Source organism: Styela clava, chromosome 12, assembly GCF_964204865.1.
Source record: "Styela clava chromosome 12, kaStyClav1.hap1.2, whole genome shotgun sequence".
NCBI classification, from domain to species: Eukaryota; Metazoa; Chordata; class Ascidiacea; order Stolidobranchia; family Styelidae; genus Styela; species Styela clava.
Genome location: NC_135261.1, coordinates 5427993 through 5453447, shown reverse-complemented (window position 1 = coordinate 5453447; position 25455 = coordinate 5427993). Strand labels below are relative to the sequence as shown.

At 34.0% G+C, this 25455-nt stretch overlaps 1 protein-coding gene across 3 annotated transcripts; it reads right to left on the bottom strand.

Annotated features, from left to right (window-relative positions):
* Positions 1-384: 384 nt before the first annotated feature.
* Positions 385-24062, bottom strand: LOC120330325 (uncharacterized). Of its 3 annotated transcripts, none has more exons than XM_039397216.2 (7): positions 23793-24062; positions 22320-22442; positions 20226-20796; positions 17295-17498; positions 16736-16917; positions 12898-12996; positions 385-7663 (listed from the first exon to the last, which is right to left on the bottom strand). In XM_039397216.2, the coding sequence occupies exons 1-7, from the start codon at positions 23974-23976 to the stop codon at positions 7596-7598; spliced, it is 1431 nt and encodes a 476-aa protein (XP_039253150.1). In that variant the 5' UTR covers positions 23977-24062; the 3' UTR covers positions 385-7595. The 3 variants fall into 3 exon arrangements, with proteins under 3 accessions (XP_039253150.1, XP_039253152.1, XP_039253151.1); XM_039397218.2 differs by having other exon boundaries at positions 385-4330; XM_039397217.2 differs by having other exon boundaries at positions 22341-22442.
* Positions 24063-25455: the final 1393 nt, after the last annotated feature.

Sequence of the window (25455 nt, the reverse complement as noted above, 5' to 3'; positions counted from 1 at the left end):
TTACACTCATCAACACATACATTCCCCCTAAATTCTCTCTACAAGCCCCCCTCCCTCCCCCCAAGTCTCTATACATAACAATGGTTCCCAGCTTGTTATGGCTCGTTGACCCCTTCCGGAAGGTGTTAGCACTCATGCCCCCCCCCCCCCCCCCCCCGCTCATCATTCTAGTGGTATTTTGATTGGTCAATTCCAAATACCGCTATGTTTTAATAATTCTTGCTTAACAAAGTGAAAACACCCTTATCAAGCAATGAAACTAGGAAGAACGTGTAGTTTTCTTGTTAAGGGAAATGTCAAAATAAGTTCTGCGCCTAGCATTGTGGCTCCCCTCCAACCTCTCCGTGGCCCTAGTTGGGAACCGCTACTTTCAAAGAACATACATAGAATTCAATATTTTTATTAATATATCTCGGTGCTGAATAGTTAGGCGAATACACAAAACAATCAAGTAAATTATTACTCTCAATGCAAGAAAAAATATGCAGGAAACAATAGAAATATACATAAATGTAGAGAAGATAAATAAAATTATCCGAGAGAATTTGTTTATGAACAGAATTGAGCAACACACTGTTTTACTAAAGCCAGAGTTGCATGTATTGAAATGTTCGGTCAAAGTTTTATCCTATAGATCAGGGATGGCGAACCACTGACCCGCGGGTGACAAAGTGACCCACCGAGTTTCTTCAGTGACCCATAAAGTTAAATTAATACAAAAAGTCCTCAAATTTTAGTGATAATCTAACGATAAGTGAACTACTGTGATATACCGGCGTGCAGCTAAAATTTTTGACATTTATTCAAATAGGTTCGCCATCCCTGCCATAGATTGTAGTATACTACGACTCATATCCTTTATTGAAAGCAGCAAAGTTAATGAACATACAGCTAATTTAGAATTCAATCAATTGCAGGGACAATAATGGCTAAAAGACATGAGGACTGGACATTTAAAAAGATGTCTGGGCATTAGGGCAATACAATATCGTTTATTTATAAAACAGTAACTGTGAAAGCTGTAACTATAAGTATATTTAATGAGTTCCTAAGGCCAAATTATTTTCAAGGTCTGAGTACATTTTAGAGAAAAGAGTAATGGATTAGGGCACCAAGTCCCAAACAAATTAGATACTACCAAAGCACTAGAAAAGGATAGCCTTTTGTGGGATTCCTGGGACATGACGTTACATGCAGAAGTAGATTGTGGATCTTTGTGATCACAACAAGCATCCCAGAGAATCTTCAATGTAACCAGTACATGAAGAATCAAGAATGCAGTGGTGATTCGCAAAGTTTTTGGAATTGAGTGAAACAACATACATAAGAGTCACAGGTCAATTATCAATATCAATTGGCCAGCTAATCTAAAAACTGAAAATGAAAAATTATTCCAAAATCCTGATTCGGTAATAAAGCGAATATATATACATAGTAACTATTCATTGTTCACTTGAAAATAAAACATGAAAAAAAGCGCCTGAAAAAACAAGATACAACTCTATTCTTGATATATGATGAACTGTTAAAAATCAGAAATGACAAGCATGGACTATAAGAGTGGTGAATCAACGACTCAAAACTTATTTTGCTCAACTTATTTAGTGAGCAAGATGGGCCAAGAAGTGGCGCACAAATAGGGGTTCGTGGAGGTCAAGCTTCCTCTAATTGGGGAACTTAGGGATTGAGTTCATGATAACATAATGCATGAAAATGACCATAAGACCGACCAGGCTTTAGAAATAAATTTTACAATGATTTATATATTATTAACAGGCTTACAATGGATGAGAATGAATAAGTTAGTCATAAGCCATCTGATTGGATAGGCACACTAAAAAACATGTATAAATTTATTAATTTGGGCCATAAAATAATAAGTTCAGTGGAGAAAATAGAGCCTTAAGTCTGAGAATTGATTTGGTTCTGGAGATATTTTGTTACAACAGAACATGAACAGTCTTCAAAATATCCTATTCATAACTTTATCAAATGTGATAAAATTTGATAACCACTTTCAGTTTAGCTCACTCATACATTCTTAACAGAAGAGTATAACAATGTGGTGACACATAGGATTTTTAATGGATGTTGTGTCTGGATGAATGGATCGAGAATATTATTGAACTGTAAAAGTAGGCTTAAATAGTATCATATTGAACAATTAAACTCCATATAACTCCTTCTGGACCAGGAAGCTTCTTATGGCCGAATAATGTAAGGATATCATTAAGTCAAAAATAAAGCTTCCTTACTCGCATGGAATAACTTGTATTTGCAAATAAAGGATATTTATAGTACTTGTTCTGTACAGACCAATAATGTCTACAAGAATGATAAATACATCGCCAATCGCAATTTGAATGGCCATTTATGAAGATCGGTTGGGCTATAAAACTTTGAATTTAGGGTAGCCAGACTAGCTACACAAGATTTTCAATGTGTAAAGGGGGAATATGGGAATATGGCTTAGCCAATTTTGAAATCAGTTGCTCCAAAGTTACAAATAGAAAATTTCAATAAATATTTGAAAACTTTTAGGCACTTTAATACAACACACAATAATTGGATCAGTGAATAAAGAAAATAAAAAAGATGTCAAGACAACTTAATCAGTTTATATCCAAACTAACAATAAACTCAAACAATGCCAGACTTAACCGAACGAAATGCAGTGAAACTACAAATATTTATCAGAGAAAAAATTAACTGTGAAGTCCTTGTATAAATTGCCAAATTTGGAAGCTATCAAAAAATTTGCAAAATATGTAGAAAATGTAAGCATTTAGCGTTCTTATCAAGACTGTTATGGATAGCACTTATAAGACGAAGTATTTTTCATGTGCAACCAACAATATAAGTTGAAAAATGGGTGAAATTCATCGACTCTCTTTTCATATATAGATATGAAGATACAGTTGTGAAAATATAATAAATGAGTAACTTCGGCAACACCATATAACAGTTAAAAAGCGAGAAAAATTGTCAGTATTTCCAATGCAGAAATCATTTCAGATATTATGTATAGATCAGGGGAGTCACGCCCAGGCAAGGGGGCTTATTATAAATTTTAGGGGCCACAAAGACTAGACTAATTTCCCAAAAAGTGTTATATCTGTTAGAATTTTTTAAACTTCTGACTTTAAATACAAATATTAAAACTAGCGCAAAACACGAATCTCACAATTTCAAGAGAATATACAGGATCAAAGAAGCGGCGTGCTTGCACAACAATGCAGACTTTGATTGTCGCCCGATAAGCGGTGCGCAACTCTGAACAGGGGTTCGCAGAAAATTTTAATATATTGGAAGGGGCCATGAGCTTAAAAGTTTGGGAAGTTTGTCATAGATGATCGAAGATAACAAAATAATGAAATCAAACAATTTTTTTCCAATTCAGAAATCATATTAGATATCGAGGTGGCCAGAGACAACAAAATAATGAAAAAGAATTGACATTTTTATTTTGTATGCTCTTACAGTGAAGATATGATAAATAAACAATCAAATGCCATTTTTTTATAATGAATGAATATGGTAGTTAAGTCACTTGATGTTTCGTTATGGAGAGTTTAACAGTGGTTCTCAAACCGCGAGGCACGCCCCACAAGAAGACATAAACAATTTGAGAGGGGGCGTGAAACTAAATAAAAATGTTTGTTGGATTTAATCTTGCCCGCCTTATTTTGGATATTCATATTTCTTTATTTTGGAAAACATACTTTTGCTTTACTATCTGTTATTTGTAGCTTATAGTTTAACTAGTTATTTTTGAGGTGGGACGTGAGACTTGACAAATTCTAAAAAAGAGTTGCGGCCCTAAAAAGTTTGAGAACCACTGTTATAGACAGTTTGGCCATGTTTTCACTAAAGTCTGGATTATAGACTGTGATAATAATATATAAATAAACTCTGAAAGTTTGCTAAGCGCTCATAACAGTCTATTTAAGAAGACTTGTTGCATATGGGAAAGATTTTGTTATCAATATTCCAAGTTCAAAGCTGGAGTCAAGAGTCTAACAGAGGTCAAGGGGAGATCGTGAAGTTTCCCCATAGACCTAACAGAGATATCAGCATTCAAGTATTTACATGGTATTTCTGTACTGTATAAAATGGGTTTAATTTTTGGTTGAAACACTATTATAATTAACATGAATTTTATAAATTTCAAACAAGTCTAGATATAGCAAAAACATGCGCTCAATGGCCCATTTCCAAATTGTATATTCTGCAGTCATTGGTGAATATTGAAAAGAAAAACTTTCAGAAACCTGTGACATCCAAGGACAGCATTTCTTCTGTGAATCCAAATCTTCAACCAACTATTATTCTATCACATAAAAGTCATAATTATTAACATGATCACATTTGAAATGAAACAGAGGTTTACATATTTATCCCGGTTGAGAAGAAAGCTGATAAGACAGCTTAATCATATGGCGAACCGGAACTCCCATTTGGTTACCAGTCTATGCCGGGTATGAGATTAGTTAGCCAGTTTTCAGAAGCATGGACTGGATGGTGAAGGAACTCCTAAAGTGTTGAGGGTCTTTGACAGGGGCTATGGATCATGAAAATTTAACAACCATTCTGATAGATTAATTCATTAATTTAAAGGGGAATCTGGTCATTATTCAACATTTTTTTCGGCATTTATCATCATGCCTTATGCTCTGAAGCAGCCATCAACATATATAAACTTTTTATTTTCGGGAGGACCTGAACCTTACCGGTTCACGCATTGCCTACCCAATTTATTACACTCAAGGTGAGGGATTGGCAACCCAGGATGTGTAAACTGCGTTTCCAACAAAGTCAAGTACAACTATAAAAACCCATTGTGCATGATATACCTTCTTATCATTCAATTCTTATCATTTATAGTGTTATTGTGATTAGTAATTCCATTATTCAAAATCCCATTATGTTTAAATAATTCATGCTTAGCAAAGTGGAAACACCCTGTGAAATAACCTTATCACACAATGAAACTAGGAGGAATGGGGAGTTTTTTTGGAAAGAGAAATGTGAAATCAGTTCTGTGCCTAGTACTGTGGCCCGCTTTTGAGAAATCATGAATCAGCTCCACAAGTGGATGAACAATCACAAAGTCTATTCAAATAAAATTGAACCCATGAAAATTCAACCGGAATAATTTTTTCCAGATAAGAGACTAAGATCAGCGTGCTGGATAGATATGCCCAAATCGTATCGAATATTTGAATACATTCGAAATAATTGATTCAGTTATTTCTTAATTTTTCTAGGATTTTCCAGCGTTTATTATTTTCATGATAGAGAAAAATAAATTAACTTCTGACAGAATAAAATAGAGAATATTATTTGAAACAATGTATATCTCAATTATTCTGCATAATCAAATTCAATTTCTAATTTGAAGAACTTTCTTTTTCTATCGATAAACTCATTTTTAAATATACGGTTTTCGATATTTCATATTCGAAAAGATCACTTTAGAATGTATTCAGATTTCAGAATACTAAATGTTTGGTTTCGGCCATCCCTGTTTCTAGATTCTTTTTACAATATTTCAAGACTTAATTATATGAACAGAATAAACTCATACATGCCCATTAGCACAGTTTGAACTGACATCCGCCATACTAAGTGAATCAGAATAATGACTCATGGAATGTGACATATTGTGATTTGCATGTAATAATTCACCAATCAGAGATGAGTAAATATATAGTCAGAATTAAAAAAGTTGCCTGTGATATTATCAGTATATCAATACCATCAGGTATACCATAAAGATGTCCCAATCGTCCAAAACCAATAAGTTTACTAATCATAAATGTTGTGAATATGAAGTAACGAATATACAGGGTGTCTCAAAGTCCTTAACCATTTCAATTTTGTTATGATGTCAGTTCTCAATATATCTAAACCAGGCTTTTTTTTTCAGCAATTGTTCAAGTATTTTTACTTCATTTAGTTTTTGGAAGATAGGGATCTAAATGCTCTTCAGCATATGATATTAACATTTGCACAAAGATGAAAAAAAAACAATAACAATAATAAAGAAAATATTCTCTAAAAACTCGAAACTTGAGAAAGTAATATTACAAAACAAAAAAAACACCGAGCTCCAACAGAATAAAGTAGGCACATGTGATTGTCATAAAAGTAAATTTCCCAAATCAAAGGGACAATAATATATCGGGCAAATGCAGAAATAATAATTAAAACAGTTTATATTCAACCTTTTCTACTGAATGGGTGGAAAACGTCATAATTTTACCATGAAACAAGATGAAGGTACCTCATAGATTTGATCAATATCTACAGTAATAAAGAACTAGAGATAGCATTTTTCCTGCAAGACTAAGCCTAAGCCTGGAGTTGGTATTGTGAATTTGATGAAAAAAAAAAAACTCACGGGTTCGCCATTATTAAACCATAATATATAACCATGATGTGTTTTTGATGTTTTTTTCAGAATGTATTAAAGATCAAAACCTATAATATGTATAAATGAGCTAGTCAGTGATCATAATCGTAGATGAGATAAGCAAATTTGAAAATAACATTTTAGAAACTGGAGTCGCAAGGTACGAGTTTCAAAAGCAAAAATAAATTAATGGTTTGAGACAAGTTATATGAATGAATCCTATTTAATGATATATGCACTAGGTCAGGGCTTCTTAAACTGGGCTCTCGGCACAAACAAAGATCTTCACTCAGTACCAATCACGATGACTACAACAATCAGAAGTAAATCGACTGATTTTTTGACTGTTACACGTTTATTCTTTTACTTTCGTGTGTTGGCTTTGTTATAGAATGTAGAGAAGGAAATAACTGATGGAGACCCATTTAGAATAAAACTAGGATTTTTTTGTATTGAAGAGCAGGGGGCCTATGTTGTGTTGAGTGTCTTTGAAAGGGGGGATCATCATAGTTTGAGAACCACTGCACTAAAACCATTAAACTCCAAAATATCAGGTCATGAAAATGGATTATTACTGGAAAAATCCAAAAAACTAATGATATTATCTTTGGCACAATTAATTAAACAGTATGTATACAATGATCTTTTTTCAGAACAAATTATCTATTTGATATCTGATATGAATCTGTTATTCATCAAATTTACTAATTCTGTTACCTGTCCTATTACCGTAGGTCAGCAATTTTAAATTTAAAATGCACCAATTCCATAGGATCATGTGACAGGAAGTAATTCATTGGACACTGCATTATGATTATGATGTAATAAAGAAAGGTCAGCAAAACGTTGCGAACATAAGATACATAACAATGAAGTTGCGAGTACTGTAATGTAGCGTAACAAAAATTCGATTTGAGATGCGTGATTCAAAGGCTGACCAATTTATTGTACTACACTAAAATCAACATATTTTTTTGATAGATAAGCGTCCAAACATAATCTCTGTAAGATTCCTAATCCCATATTTGAAAAGATATACAAGATCAAGTTTTTGAGTGATGCTGGCTTTTGTTATCGGCCTGCGTCACGCTTCTAATTGGGGCCAATTACATTATAACCGACCCCAATATGCTACATTATTATGTTAGCATTCTGAGCTCTTGTTTTTCCTCCAAACAGTTTAGTATCCATAGCTAGGTATGGGTGGAGGCGGAGGCGGGGCATTCGATGGTACTCGTCTCTGGTTGCCTGAAAAAGAATAAAATGAAAAGAACTTAAATAAATAAATAAACACCACACACGAAATAAAAATACGAGCAAAAATAGGAATAAGAAAAGTTATTTGCTGCTTTTATTGTAGTTCAACCAAAGCAACTACAAACTAATACTAGAAACATACAATATAGAAAACAATTTTTTAAGAAAACAGTGAGCCATATGCCCTCTACAGAAGCTAGTATCCATACCATCCATACCGGAAATGTCGATGCTTTGTTGACATCAGGTTAGGCCCAATAACCAAATAAATTACATTAACATTGAATGGGAAAAAAACTTTTTATCAACTTCCATGCAATAATAAAATATATTGAAAACTCTGAGAAATAAAATTTAAAAAATAAAACAAATTGTCTTCTTTTCGAATAAATAGTTTCTGGGATATAGAAAGCTAGTGTGGCCTGTAAAAATATCTGACTGTTGGAAATCCCACAATATGTTATATTTATCCATCTTTCCCTTTTATACTTGTTGAGCTGCATTCATACATTATTGCGAGACTGTATTGGATAGATTGGCTATTCGCTAACTTTTACCAGACAAATTGGTAAACTAAAAACAATTACCGTATATTATATGTGGAATATTTCTGGGATATAAACATGAAGATTTCAGTGGATATCATTTGCCTTGTACAAAACCCCAGGTTAACGACGATTGACGCCAAAACAAATTGCTTTTTACAGCTGTATATTTCATGTCTGTTGTCATATCATAACGCAGCAGTCCTAAACTGCTGTTATACTTGTGAAAGGTTAATGTCGCACATCTGTGTTAAAGCCGGTAAGGTCGTGGTTCTCATCGGGTTACCAGTTCATGTTGGGTATCAGTTAGCCAGTTATTTATTTTCGGGAGCATAAACTTCATGGAATTGCTAAATATTTTCACCCATTAGGTGGCTATGGGCTGGTTATAAATCCAACATTGCATTTATATACAAAGATTTTGGCACTTACTATTTGTGTTAAAATACAACAAATGGTAATAAATATGCCAAAACTATAAAGTTTGCACTTCATACCCAATGTCACTTTGCAGTGTTTTATAGCTTCAATATAAATTAGGACCAACTATTGCAACTATTTCAAATGATATTATTAATTTGTACTCTTTCACATTGCAACCACAATACCAAGCATTATCGACATAAGCAATGTTACGTAGTCACAATAAATCATGACATCCTACTCAATAGCCAACACATAAAGACAATAAACTATACATCCATACTCATTATAAAACGCCATGTAAGTCCATGATATAAATTGAGCATGCAAATACAATCCATGTTTGAAATATAGATACAATTCGATTTAAGTTAATATAAAAATAGCAGAACACAAACAAAGTTATTTAAACATAAACTAGTCACAGGAATTGTGAGCTGTTTTAATGACAGTGATAATAATTTTACCTGTCATATGAAAACCCAGCCAAATAATTTTATCTACTGAATATGGAAACCCAGTGAAACTACCGTACATAGAAATGAAAATATTGACATTCCAATAACATGCACCGTTTGTTTGCTAACAATACAATGTAGTTGGGTAGTTCTCAATGAACAGACAGTCCTCAAATCAGTAATGGTCGTTTTTCCATTATTCATATACTTTCAGTTACGGCCCATTCAATATTTCCTTTCAACTCTATAGCAAATTTGAATTCAATGTTGATAGTGTTTCAATAAATGCGATAAAACTAGTGGTATGAAAGAGATTTTTTAACAATAACCAAATGCCTTTGTCATATTCACTACTGGTTAGCTACAAGAGCCTATAGCAATCTTTTCCCGATTTGTATGCCTAGATTCCTTGTTTTATAATGATATATGCTTACCCTATAGATTTGTTAATAATTTAATTGAGTATATGGCAATTTTGATTAGACGTAAATATTGGAGCTTCTAGTTTATGAGCAAAATAACATACACGTATGGTAGCATTAATAAGTATACAGCTACAGGCATATGTGATTCTAGCAGTTGTACCTATCCTAACCCAAAACATATTATTGATTTAGGTATATACCATGCCAGTTCAAAGACAAATTAATTAAGATAGGCATGAGACTTGTAAGTTTATACATTCCAAACATATGCTCTGCGTTAAGGTGAGTACAGTTGTTGCGATTGAACACCAAAGCATCAAACAATAGGGTTGCCACATGCTCATACATTTGGAATCAAAATACCGGTATCTCTAAAGTCTCTTTGTAACAATCAAATGAAACATATTTTCCTTTCATTGAAATCCGGAATAAAAATACAATCTACAACATAATTTCCCAGTATCAAATTTGATAATGATATAAAATAGGGTTCTGGAATGACCATAACCAAGTAGTTTATTTTCTGATATACCATAAAAAATGCACATACTATATTATGAATGTGTCATAAATATATCATGTTTTCACTTGTGTAGCAATTACATGCTCATTCTGATAGCAAGTTGAAACTAGTGGCTAATGAGCTAACATACCCATTATGATGTTACAATAAATATCAATCTAAGATCAACCATGGGCCGTAAATACCAGTTGTGTAAATCTACATGCCATGGTAGAAAGATGGTTAAACTTATATCAAAATAAGAGACTAAAATAATTTCAGTAAACGCAACCCGAATAGTCAATGATTGACTATCAGTTTGATCATTCTTACCACACAGTTTGATTGTGGTTTATAAAGTTGAAACTGAAGTTATGTAAGATAATGTAAATCCAACTATTCTATTATTAATAATATTATCCATATAATGACTATGCTTATTGGAGCTAAGATATTTATGGTGGAATGTTTTATGAAACAAGAAAACTGGCTCACAAAAATAAACATTTTGACTAGGAATAACAAATTTCTTCAGAATTCAACATTTTTCGAAATGGTTTGCTGGGCATGACGTTTATCAACAACAAAATATTGTTTAAAAACTGTTAGATGTCTAAGTGAAAATTGAGAACTAAAAATATCTTAAATTTGTCTTGAATTCTCGTACCTCCATTGGGATTGAATTTGATATAAACTGGTCAGTTTTTGATGGTAAGTGGTACAGTTTCATTCCTAACTCCTGTCACCAGTTAATAATAAGACAATTGCAATATCAGGACCCAGGAGTATGATATGCAGTAGTAAATACTGAGGTTAGATAGAGTGTCCACTGTCCATGAAGGAAAATCTTGAAATTTTTTGAGATTGCAAAGGGAATTTATCGATACCATATATTGCTTTCCTCACAGATGTATTACTAAACGAAGTTTCTTGGGTGGGGTCGCCAAACAAACCACTACATGACTCGCATTGATCCAGCAATAAGGAATATCTGCCCTGAATGCGGAACCACATCTATTTATATGTTCAGCCAAACCAACACACTTAACCACAAGGGACCTGTGGGAGAATCCGGTCGAAACCGCCGTGTTCCTGGGTCTTCTAACACAGAACGACGAAGGGTGTTAACAACAACTAAACGAAGTAAAAATATTTAAACAATTACTGATTAAAAAACAACAAACCCAGTTAAGATATATTGAGAACTGACTTCATAACAAAATTGAAATTGTGAAGGGACTTTATGGACACCTTGTACATTCCAATACAGATTACCAGCTAGATTTCATTTCTAAATTTACTATATTTCAAAAAACAAGTGTATCCAAAAATGGTGAAAAGTAATTTACATTATGAAATATTATTTTGAATATGAATATTTATATATTCCCATATGGTCCATGTTCATTGGAGAAGATCAGACAAATCATTGTATTTTGCTTTGTTTCAGATATGAGTTTTTATAGTGCAGAAAATTCAAGATAAATTTTACGGGTAGTTTAGTTTATCTTAGTAGTCATTGTTGTAAACTGCTTGTCTGATGAAGCTTGACTTCGGTCAGACCAAACGTTACAGAAAGACATTCGCATTAGCGTGCAGCAGGACTCTTGATTTGAATAGTATAGTCATGTTTATTCCTGCTACGCATCCTTGCATTACGGACGAATTGGGAATTAGTCTCACGCAACCCAACTCAAAATTTTACTTTAATACCTGGTTTTCTATTTTACACGATGTTATAAGTTTAATAATGACTAATAACGCCTGAGATGCCAATTTTTTAAAATGGCAATATTTGAAAATTAAAAAAATCTGAATTATCCCAAAAAACAGACTATAAAAATATTATTTACTGTATTAAATATAACTAATATCAAACACACTTAAATACTAGATTTGAAACTACAATAATGCACTTGTTTTGGTCATTTTTGAATGTATCAAATGTTTCAAGAGCCTGTTATGATTTGCAAGTGTTGGCACATTCTCTGAATACTTTTTCTGCATGACTCCACACAATAAAGTTAGGAGAAAAGTATTTTTATCATGGTGTTATGATTTGAAAAAATGGTTTTCAAACATAGGCCTGCTGTAGTATTCAAACCATCTGCTATTTTAATTGGGTTGTTGAGTTGGAAACCTCCATATCATGTTGCAAATAATCAGCCCAGTGTTGAAATTAGGGCAAAGGGACACACCTATACATGGCATAGCTGAGAATACAGTGTGACCAAAACAGATTAATTATGAAATTTATCAAACTCTTGAACTTATGTTTGTGTATGATTGTACTCAAAAGTTTTAGTAATCGAGGAGTAATCGTTTTTAGGGGTCAGCTTATATGAGAGAATATACGGCATGTGCAATGTATGAAAGAAGAGCAAGCTATGCCACTCCAATACAAGTCAGTATTTCACCATTATTTGTCATAATACTCAATCTACGCCATATAACAATATGATTTGAGAAAGCTAAAAAAATAATTCAATTAAATAAAATGAGAAAGTTAATTCCAAAATGATTCTGACACACTCCTACAGACAGACACATGCTATAAACCTAAACATATGCTAAAAACATAATAACCATAAAAAAGAAGATCTACCTAGGCTACAAAAGAAATAGAAGCTGTGCAAATTTAAAGCCTAATATGTTCTGGCGACATGTAGCATTAATAACAATAAAAAAGACCCCCCCCCCCCCCCCCGGTATAGAAGATTTTTAACCTAACGTTTTGGTAACAAAAATAATAGGCACAAAATCACACTCATTGAAATTGGCTAAAATGATAGACAATTACTTTTCTAATTCCTCTGTATTAGAGACATTCACAAACCAAATTTACAGTAAGACACATGAATAGATTACTTACTTTTTCTTGGTGCCTGACTGGGATAAGTTTTAGGAGACGGTTGAAAAGGCTCTGGAGGTGGAAGCTCTGCTCGAAATTTGAACCTGTTTTCGAAGTCATCTGCAAGTAAAGAGGAATTTTTAAAAAAAATTGGAAAGGCAGGAAAATTATTAAAGGTATCTTGCCCACTGCTATCATTCAGAACAGTGTTTCCCATAGTTGCTTGACCGGTGACAAAATTAGATGCGGAAGGATATTCGCGGGCCGGTATAGAGGAGCACTCCCAAGGGGTCAATATCGGTACCGGTATGTATAAATAACAAGGTACCGGTACAATTGCTACGAATTTACATGTGCTTAAATTGTGATAATGCCGTAAAAATTGGCGGTATCTAAATTTGTTATATTTATAAAATAGGGTTAGAGAATGTCCATAACCAAGTAGTTTATAGAATAAATTCTGATATATTCTTAAAAAAATATTGACAAATAAAAAATATCAGGTTTTGTAAATTGGATCTTGTCCAAACTTGGATTTCGAAAAAATCAATCTATATTTAATAATGCAGGAAATTTGAGATAACATTGTTCTATAAATCGAACAAGATTTACATCCAGTTAGATTGTCAAATATCATTTTCCAAAAATAAATATAAGTTTTTATTACATTAAAAAGTAGTCGTTGATTCCCAAAGTATTCAAATATTCGATACTATTCAAAAATGCCCGCCTGTACAGTGCATTATGGATGTATTTTCAACTAGTTTAATATCGTTAATTTCATCTCCCAATTTTTTTATGTAGATTTTAATTTGATTTATTCCTTAAATTCAGCAAATAAATTCAACCAATAAAATTTAAATTTCAGATACATAAAGCAACAAATTGGCAAAGTAAAGGGTGCCCATGAAGTCCCTTTACAATTTCAATTGTTGTGAAATCAGTTCTTAATATATCTCAACAACCAGGTTTGATGTTTTTTGATCAGTGATTGTTTAAATATTTTTACTTCATTTAATAGATATGTGATGTGACATACATATAGATAAAACAACACGGTATCGATAAACTTCCTTTGCAATTTTGAAAAATATCAAGACTTTATGGACATCCTATATTATAGCAGGCCTTATGAGGTTCAAATTCTTTATAATGTTCAAGTATAAAAACCACAGGATAACATAAGCATTCAAGACATAGGGATAGATAAAAATCATATTAAATCAAACATGGCCCAAATGAGAACACAATAGTCCACCAGGCTGATCTATTTTTGTAATTTCCTGTATATGTGATGAGTCACAAACTGATAAAACCCTTACAGAGGGGATTGTATTGTTTTGAAGTTTCCAAGCTTGGGGGCTCAATACAGTGTGGCCATTTATCTATCTAGCTTGCTAAAGATCTCATTTACTAGGGCAAGTGCATATTGCATGGCTTTTGTGAACACGCATATTCTCCCAAGAGTTTCCAAGCAAAAAATTTCAATGACCATGACTAAATCTATATAGGATGTGACATGTGATATTAATAATAGTAACAAAAACGTTATTTTTTTAAAACGAAATATATATCCAGCCAACTGCGGCATATATAGCGTGTCCATAGTCTTTTTGAATTTTTTTAAATTAAAGGGAATTTATCGATACCATGTACAATCATTTTGGCCCTCGCTGATGTATTAAATGAAGTAAAAATACTTGAAGAATGACTGATTAAAAAACAAACCTGGTTAAGATATATTGAGAACTGACTTCATAACAAAATTGAAATTGTAAAGGGACTTTATGGACATACTATGATAATAAGTTGCTGATTTAAAAAATTTTGAATTTTGATAAAATCTGAATTCATAATGCCAGAAACATGAGCTCGTAATTTTAACTTTGAGTTTGTTTTGGTATTTGATAAGGTTTGATCAAGGCAAGACCTTATTTAAATATTGAATACCAGCCACTGACACAATTAGAGTTAGGTGTTCCCGAAGTATGCGAACCAAGATGGCGGACATCGGAACGTAACATGGGCAACAGGTTAGGGTTAGGCGATAATTTTTTTCCAATTTTCCTTATTCTAGTCCTATTATCAGTTCGAAGACTAGCCAAGAGCCTCCCGTAGTATTTATACCTAAAATTATGGCCTAACCCTAACCTAGTACACATATTACATTCCGATGTCCGCCATCTTGGTTCGCATACTTCGGGAGCCCCTAGCTAGAGTTATATATTTATTTAATGTGTAGCATTATTTCTTGTACAATTTCTCTCATTATTATTGATTTCATTGATTTGAGCAAATTACATTATAAACAATTCGACTATGTAAAATAGATGGACAGAAATAAAGTTAAAATACAGAAAAATTCATAGTACGCCCAATTATTCTATATCACGTCGCAGTTAGGACATGTCATCCTCATATGACTTTTGTTTATTCTTGGGCTGGTCACGCCTCAAAACAAACGTAATGGAATTCAGATTTCGTAAGGCAATGTATACTAAACAACACATTAGACATCCAAGGGATTATTGTACTGTTTGAGGGATCTGAAGTTAGAAACCATCTATAATGCTTAGGACTTTGGCGGAATACAAGTCTACCTAATATATAGTCCATATTAGTTCATGTATTATATTGGATCATTCAATCAAAGGTTGCAAGCACACATTTTAAACAAGCAAATTTTGTATATTCAAGGATTCTATAAAAAGGCCTTTGTTCAAAATCATTTTCTTATTAAAATAGAGTTGTTCTTTCCTTCTATAGCGAACAATCTCTTATTTTCCAAAATACTGAATTTTATATTTATTTCAATCAATGGGTATTTTGGTCATGTCAGAATATTAAATTAGCCTTAACCTTTCAGAAATTAAAACTCTAATAAATAAATAAAAGATCTTGACACAATCTCAATGTGTTCTGACTTCAGAAATACCAAAATTGGATTAGGTAAATTATAATTTGATTAGGTTTTATGCTGTCAAGAATTTATTATTTTTCCATTCTTAGGAAAATTGATGAAAATTCATGAACTTAATTTGTTTCTTGCATTTTTTGGGACATAAAAAATTTAGATTTCCTTTATGTATATGGAGGCTTGTTTTTAAAATTTGATAAATTATCATGAAAATGCTATCTAACGAAACAAATTTTCAGCCTAAATATTGACCAGAATCTTCAAAATTATTTGTAAAATCCGAGCTCATCTTAGTAATAGTAATTCACTAATTTGTAACTTTGAACAATTTAAAAGTTGCACTCAGGTCTAGTATTGAATCATAATCTATCGCGGGTATCGGGTCGCGGTTAAATCTTTTTCGACACTAACTTATGTTAACAAAACAAAATATTGATCAAATTTGAAAGATGGTACTGGAATCCACCATCGCCAAAATAGAGCCAAGATTCTATCTTTTGTGCAAAAATATGCAAGCACATCAGTTTCATTAAAAGTATTGTCAGTTTTATCATCATTTTTCAATTTAAATTCCTGTGGGTCTTGATAAAAAAATTTAAAGAACGCTGTAATACAAGACTTTATGAATACCATACACATGCCCCGGTACTCCCGTAGTATGTGAACCAAAATGGCGAACACCGGAACAGAGTATGTGTACCAGATTAGAGATAGGCCATAATTTTATTCCAATTTTCCTTACTTTAGTTCTATTACGAGTTCGGGGACTAGCAAATAACTCACGTAATATTTGTAACTAAAGTAATGGCCTAACCCTGACCACACATACTATGTTCCGGTTTCCGCCATCTTGGTTCCTATACTATGGGAGTAACCTTGCTTGTTCTAAATATAGTCTTTCAACTAATTTCTCATTCTAAAAAACAACAAAGTCAAACTTACCAGGTGGTGGATATGAATTGTATCCAGAATTCCTACTGGCCGAAGGTGGGGGACCTCTGGAAGGGGGTGGGGGAGGCGGGGCTTTACTTCCCATTGAAGGCGGTGCTGGACGTGACATACTCGGAGGTGGAGGAGGGCCCCCTCTGGGCCCATTCCTTGATGGGGGAGGCGGTGGGGCTCGACTGAAAAATATAATGAAATATTTTAATTCAAAAGAAAGAAATAGTATTTTGTATATTTTTAGTTTTTTTATTACACAGATATGAAAGATAAGACAAGTTGAAAATTTGTTGAAAAATTCAAAAAAAGAATAAATTTATGGCACAGAAAACTGGATGGCTGGAAATACACTTTTTCAAGATAAAAATTAGCTGCTTATTGGCAGTTAAATCTTGATATATATCATCATACAGTATTTAAATACGTAAACATGACTTTGAGGTAAAATATTAGAAATTAACACTCTTTGTGATCAAATTACTCTGCATAATCAATTTCTCACCAAATCTGAAAACTCGTGATTTTTTTTCAAAAATTACCAATTCCCCCAAACACTTACCCTCTGACAGAGGAATCGTTTCGTGATGGTAACGAAGGTGCATCATTTCTCTGTGGAGGTGGTGGAAAATCATTTCTCGAGGGGGGAGGTGGTTGAAATCCGTTAGTTTTTGGAGGAGGTGGTAAAGAACGTTCTATCATTGACGATCGACCACCATGAGGGGGAGGTGGTGGCGGCGGACCATTACTTGCTTTATAAGAACCCCTGTGAAATTTAAGAAATAAATTTTTTTTGGTGCTCCCGAAGTATGCGAACCAAGATGGCGGACATCGGAACGTAACATGGGTAACAGGTTAGGGTTAGGCGATAATTTTTTTCCAATTTTCCTTATTTTAGTCCTATTATCAGTTCGAAGACTAGCCAAGAGCCTCCCGTAGTATTTATACCTAAAATTATGGCCTAACCCTAACCCAGTAGGCTTGCACGTAATTTACAGATTTACGGAATTACGGAATTATTTCGAGTTACGGAAGGGAAGTTACGAATTACGTAAAGTCGTAATTATTGGTCGAGCACTTTCACGATTGAAACGAGCTCTCTTCAAAGCAGTCAATTCCGTCAATTAAAAAAAGTGAAAGTTTAAAAAGTAGAAGAAGTTATAGCTTCGGTATTTGCAGCCGTTTTTCTCACTTTTCTCTCTCTTGCCAATACGTCACCGTGATAATTAATGTCGCGCTTATCAAACAGCAATATGACGACGGAAGAGAAATTGCGTAATGAACCAACGCAACTTCGTCTTTTCGGCATCGGTAAAGCGATTGAGACGGCAGAGAAACAACAATATGACGGGATTTCCCGCGATCCGGTAAAAATTCATTTGCGGACCGTTGACGGTCCGCGGACCGGCGGTTGGGAAGCACTGTTTTAGAATACCTAAATCGAATCCAGAATCCTATTCTATTTTTATAGTTACCGTATTTAAATAGTGGGATTTCTCCACCACAATGATTGAAATTAAAAAAAAAGCTAAATTGTAGCCTAAATGTTTAATGTATTACTATCTTTATTCAGTATTTAATTGAAAATGTCCTGATCATTGGATTATATTTAACCAAGGCAACGAGATTTAAGAATTTCGACGATCGTTTTTTTTTGTTTTTAACAGTTCAATATTCTCAATTTAACTACTATCAAATATCAAGTATGAGCCAGTGTGTTTATTCTGTGCGAGAACCATTTTCAATTACAAAACCTTGATGTTCTGTTACCAGTTTTATCGTTTTATATCAGTCCGGACTTGTCCTTGCTCAATATATTTTCCACAATGCCTCGCAATATTTCGGCCAAATATGATTAACTGTCTTTACCAAATGCGGCAACTTATTTTGATTCTTGAAAACCACCGACACTCGACCAAATTTGTGTCAATCTTGGCCGATAGGATCGTCGACTTGAGTTAGAAAAATAAGTTAATTTTTTCGTGCGTGCAAAATAAATGTCACAATATGCATTTTTTTGCGATAGAAAAGCCATATCATATAAGTACGGTATTTAAATTATGCGCAAATAATTAATATTTGATCTAAATTTGTTGCAAATAATGTTACAACATTTAGTCCGCGACAGGATTTAATGTAAAATGAAGCATGGTAATCGGAATAACGTCAATAAGTCGGCATCAATAATTAATATAAAATGCTGACTAGGTAGTAAAGTCGAATAATGTTAAAAACGGTGCAATAACAAGTCTTCGTCGCGAGGCAAGAGCAAGTATAATCAAACGAGAGAATACGCTCGTCATGGCATTGATAAATTGGAAACCCGACATTTTTTTGAATACGATTTTAAAAAAGTCAACTATCGTTTCATAAATATCCGTATACCAGTGTCGGTAATGATAAAATTGATCGCATAAAATTGGGACGGTTAATTTGCGAAGGTGATAAAGGAAATCAAAGCTAGCACAAAAGATAACAATCAGAATAAAATTAATTTGAATTCACTCTTGTCTTACCATCTGTCACCGGCGTTTAGTACTGCCAGGAATATGAAAACCCAAACTCGATGTGCCAATCGAAAATGAAGTGGATTCAATTGGTTGTTATGATAGGTTTAAATGTGTGGAAAAATATCGCAATTACGGGGTCATTACGTAATCGATTTGGCCGTAATTACGGAATTGATTTTTATCAATTACGTGCAAGCCTATAACCCAGTACACATATTACATTCCGATGTCCGCCATCTTGGTTCGCATACTTCGGGAGCCCCTTTTTTTTTCTTTATTTAAATAAAAAAAAAAATTTACAGGGAAAACTAAACAAAATTTTTAAAATCTTAGATACCGTATTTCCCAGCTTTTAAGTATAATTCTACTTGAAACAACCACCTGGTTCTAACCATATAAAACCTATAATGAGCGCCGATGAGTGCTTAACTGGCCAACAGAAAAGAAATTTTTATCCCCATCTTATTGGAAGGCTATAAGGAAAAACTATAGCTATATAGAGCTATATTGAGTGTTAAAAATAGGCTTCGTGTTACTTATTATCCGGAAAATACGATATATATATTGATGCAATTATAACTTGAGGTATGTTAGGGCCAGATTCATGACATAGATCTCTAACTAAAATTAAATATATAAAAATAACCAATATATATTATTAAGAATGAAAATGCTGTGATGTGCTATAATCTGATCAGTACAATATCGCCTACTCAAATATATTACACAGTGGCTGCGTTCTTGCCAACACGGTTGATTCAATTTTGAAATACAGCCAAATGGTTGAAGCATTAGACTTATTACCACACTTGGGTCCAAATCCCAAGTGCACCCTCTGAAAGGCCGAAATAAATAGGTGAGGCCGAATCAGAAAAAAGATTATGATACTGTCGATAAACAGCAGCTTTACAGATATAACGTCCTTGTTCGGAAAAAAGTTCGACACTAACTGACATATCTAAAAAAAAAACGAATACACTAACCTTCCGGGAGGTTGTGAATTGTGATTCAACATCGGCGGCGGTCCTCTGGAAGGAGGAGGGGGAGGTGCCCCGCGGCCATTTCCCCTTGAAGGCATTGCTGAAATAGGGGGTGGGGGTGGGAGATCCCCTCCGCTACTTTGATGCAAAGCAGAAGTCCGTCTTACTGAGTCCCTAGAAGGAGGGGGAGGTGGGGGGCCAGATCTACCCCCCATTCCAGGGCTTGGAGGTGGCCCCCTTGGTGGAACTCCAGCCCTTGGTGGAGGTCCACGATTATTAATAGGGGGTGAAAAATTGTTTTTCAAATTGCTTGCGGGGGGTGGGGGAGGCCCACGAGGAGGATTAGTTTGGCCGGGGGGTTTCCATCTTGGTGCTCCACCAGACGTAGGACGTGAAGTATTACTGCTTGGTGATTTCCATGATGGAGTCGGACTCGAGTTGAATGGCTTAGGTCCTGTCCCAATGCTCGGCTTTCTATCACTTGGTGGGGGTGGAGGGTCATTATTTCTTTGATTAAAAGAAGGTCCGTTTCTTGATGCCATTCCAGGGGGTTTCATAGCATTTCCACGATTTCCTAAAAATAAGATATTTTTATTTATAAATAAAAATTTCAAAATTGGAATTTGATTAAAATTTAAAATAAGGGCAATGACCAAATAATATGAACATGGAAGTCAAATAACCAATGGGGTCACATTGTACCAAATCTTATATACAGGGTGAGCCAAACAAATTTAGTGCAAAAGATAGCCTTTTTGTGGCCATTACCATCTTTAGGGAAGTGAAAATTTGAATCGATCGGCCATTTACAAAAGTTCAATATTAAATTAAATTACTTATTAAAAAAATTGAAAACTGTGTTGGCACAGGTTATGCATCTCGATCTTGGCTCCTTACATATCATTAGATATCCGTGGCTACTTTTACAGAGCATAAACAAGCAAAAAAAATTGAAATTAGTTGCGATTGAATTGCAAAAATTCCATTATATTGGGCAGGGGTTCCCAAACTTTATTGACCGCGGGCCAAAATTAGAATCGGAAAGATGTTCGCGGGCCGGATGAATGTAGCGCCCAAACGTGGATTCACTTTCATTTGACATTTTTTTGAAACATGCTCGTTTGACTCATAATAGCGCTCAATGTTGTATTCCTTCAGAACTGGAATAGTTCGTTGGAGAAGTAGACAAATCTCTAAAGTTTGATACTTTTCAATGGAGAAATACGAACACTGCCATTTATTCAAGAAACGTCAGTTTTCTGAGTCTAGTTTTCGTTTGATTTCTGACATCTTTAAACTTTCCTATATGGCTGATAACTAAATTACTGTCCTTTGTAATCCTAATACCGGTACCCATAATTGATATACTGGTATAATTGAATTGTTACGATAAACACATGCTTGAACTCTGATAATGACATAAATTAGCGGTATCTAGAATCTAGATCGCAAATGGTAGAAATAAAATCTGTTGAACACTATTTCACGTAAGCTCGGCGGGCCATTTTAAATCGTTACGGGGGCCGGATTGGCCTGCGGGCCGCGGTTTGGGAACCCCTGATATAGGGTGACCCAAAAAACAGAACACATGAATTTCTTAATTTTTTCGACAAAAATGAAGAAAATTTATTAAACACTTGTTTGTGTGTGAATATACCCGCAAATTTCAGTAACATCAGATGCTTTGCACAAAAGTTATGCTTTCTAGAAAAGTGTTCCCATCCGTTTGGCCGCTGGGAAATTTTCTTGGGTTGCTTGTTTTTTTAACAAAAACCTTAAAGTTACTGATTTTATTTTCTAGTAACTTTCATTGTTTTTTTTTATATTAGTATTGAAGTGTCAATAGTTATGTATTTTGGGAAGTATCACAGCGTAAAAACTTGGCACTGTTGGCAGCATTTATTTTGCTTAATTAAAGTCACGACTCGATTTCAAAAACTCGCTTATATGCAGCTTTCTCACTTTTGAGTTAATTTCTGGAAAAATGAATTTTATATGAAATGTTACAATATTTCCACAAATAGGTTCTGTTTTTTGGCCACCTTGTATAATGAATATCATAATTAAATGAAAAATGCACAATTAGGTGCAACTTGCCTCCTGACGGCCTGGACCCACCTGCCGGTTTCAAAGCCGGCATTCCACCGGCAAATAATCCACCGAGGCCTCCTCCTCCTCCTCCACCGCCGCCTCCTCCTCCTCCTCCTCCGCCTGATGTTTCTAAAGAAGATAAAATTTTATATTATTCATAGGGTTCGGTTGACCTTGAAATCTTGCCAGTCCCCTTCGGAATATATTTCATGATTATTGTTTGTTTATTCTTATTGCAATATGTACTTATATGTATGAAACATTTGGAAATAAATCATAATCTATGATGGGAAAAAGCAGATAATATGGCTTAATTATAAAACTAATAAGTGAGCTCCGTCAAATATATCGACACGTTGATCTGTAGCCTACATGAGAAATGAGCTGAGCGCTCTAAGTTCGCAAAATTAAAACCAATGACGGTCATAACGAATAATAGAAAGATTCACTTGAAATTGAACACAACGGCGAAAGTTTGGATAAACATTAGATCACATAAGACTTGAAATCTGAAAAAATATAAAAGCAATAGCCTTCTCGTGTGACAATGACAACTACCATTTTCTTGGTTACAAAGAAAAGCAATTGTTTCTACATCAAATATACTACATACTGGGATAGGTAGTGGGATTGAACAACAAAATCTAATACACAACAATAGCATAGTCATCGATAGCAAGTAATATCATGCACATTAAAGCAGCGCTGGAGAGGTCAGAACTGGAGATATGAAATTTTATTGGAGCTTGCGCTAATAGGACTGGGCATTTTCAATTATCTGATGATTTCAGAATCGAATCGAATATTTGTTTACTTGGAAGATATGTAGATGTATTGACTGCTTTATAGCAATGGGTTCACCAGACACATAAATTAGTGAAAACACATAATCTATCACTCAGACAGTTTGTTGAGCATTTACAAACAGTAAGAAAAATGTTTCATCAATACCTCACTCAAAAGAAGTGAGTCATATGTCAGAATTGCATTTTAAAAATTTAATATTAATGAAAATAAATAAGGGATTCACTTTGACCTAGGACCCGGCAAAAAAAAACAAGATGTCGGTGATCCGAAAACCCCATCTGAACTGATTTGAATAATTTACTATTCGATATGCCCAGCCCTAATGCTAAGCTTACAATAATAGATGTAGAAAAAGAATCTCAATGGATCAGAGTCGCAGCTTGTATAGATTATGGCAAAAAGCTGCAGTCACTGTGATTTCAAACCAGCTTCTTATATAGGAATGGACGCGTAGAATAATTTAATATTTTAGATTATTCTAGAATACTTGAACCGAATCCAGAATACTATTCTATTTTCAAAGTTATTCAAATAGAAGGGATTCTCCACCACATTGCCGGATTTGAATTTGAGCATAATTGCAATATTCGAATACTTTGGGATTCAAATCCTCTAGATTTGGTATTCTGAACGGCCCATCTCTATTCATATATAAAAGAATAAAAATCATACTTGCAACAACAGGTGCACTTCGATCATTTGTTACTGCTTTCTTCAGTTTCTTTCCTTTAAAATTAGCAATATCATTGAGCATAGCACTTCTACCTCCGGCTTCTGATCTTGACAACTTTGGTTTATCTGTGTTCGCCACCGCCAATGTGGGGGGCGGCGGTGGGGGAGGGGGTGGTGGCGGCATCTTGCTGATTTGATTTCAATTTTGGAGTGAAGATTTTAATGATGATGTTTTATTTTACACCCTTCATGTTTATATATATATGTATAACTGAAAAACAAAGTATTATGGTTTAGACAAAAGTTTATGGAACGATAACAAGCACTGCAGAAGAAAATGGACAGTTTCTGGCTTGAACACGATATCTTTTACAGACTGATTAATATAGGCAGGAAGTATATTCACTTAGATAACAGAGACAGTCCTTATAAAATAGAACTCTGAATAGAATTAAAATAAAGAAAATCAAAATAGAATTACGGCCTAACCCTAACCTGGTACACACACTACGGGAGTACCCTTTCACAGACAATGCTAATATATTCTAACAACAACGAGTACAGGCACTTTGGAGTTACCAGACTTAGTTGATAATAGGTAACAGTCGATGTTGTATGATATAACATAATATCATAATGGCAAAACTCATAAATGTTGTATTCTGGGCAAATTGTGATGTAGAGCAATGAGCAAGTTCTTCGTGCGTAGCATAAAATCCCTCACCGTCAAGCCATTTCATAAGATTACTAGAAATTAGATTAAACTGAGTACATTTATGTTAATTCTTCATTATTAATGTTGAAACAATTTGTTTCGAGGGCCAAGAAAAAAAAACCTTTCATGATAATGTTTCAGTTATAAGAAATTAATTTGAAATAAAGAATGCCCAGTGTAAAATGTTTGTTGCAGCTACTGTTACTCAACAAAATGTTATCTCAATGCAGCAATGAAACAACAAACACACATCATTATTAAACAAACATCTACTCTTATTTCTAGCCATTTCCTTTTTATTTATATCTAATTCAATGGGACATCAAAATAGCAGAAACAAATCGTCATGAACACAAGACGTTGTAACAATATTACACAGAATGACATCACTGTCTAAATCTTAAAAGAAGCGTCGCTATAAGGAAGTTATCAATATTGTATCTATATTAGGACATTAAGCTTCATGCATGCTACAGATATAGAAGACATGTGGTTGAAAATGCCTAATAGATAGCTAATCAATACCATATAGAATTTTTCTAAACATTTGGTTTATATATGTATGTTTATAACAATTTATTATTGCTAACCTGTGAATTAAAATATACATGGAATTAATACAATATTCATATTCACGTTTGCAACTGCTATACATATGTTCTGAAAGTCATATTTTGTAGATGCTTGGGGCTATAAAATAGGGTTTCTCGAATTGGGCCCTCGTCTTCTTAGGGGGCCAAAGAACGGTTCTCTGAGGGGCCCACAATCAAAGACCTCCACTAGGTAAATTCGCTGTGACTACATCAATTTGAAATTGACTGTGAGTTGTTTAATTCTTTGATTGTAATTCTTTATTCTTCTATTTTAGTTTGTTGCTTTTTTATTATAAAATAACTGATGATAACATGTATAATTAAAGCCTGGGTATTTTTATAAGGAAGAAGGCCA

What these genes read in the sequence shown, in the direction of transcription:
- LOC120330325 (XM_039397216.2), bottom strand. Translation starts at nt 23,976, where the DNA reads ATGCCGCCACCACCCCCTCCCCCACCGCCGCCCCCCACATTGGCGGTG. An exon ending in TGGGTCCAGGCCGTCAGGAG is followed by an intron (nt 20,797 to 22,319) that starts GCAAGTTGCACC and finishes TCTTATTTTTAG; the next exon opens with GAAATCGTGGAAATGCTATG. An exon ending in AACGATTCCTCTGTCAGAGG is followed by an intron (nt 16,918 to 17,294) that starts GTAAGTGTTTGG and finishes TATATTTTTCAG; the next exon opens with TCGAGCCCCACCGCCTCCCC.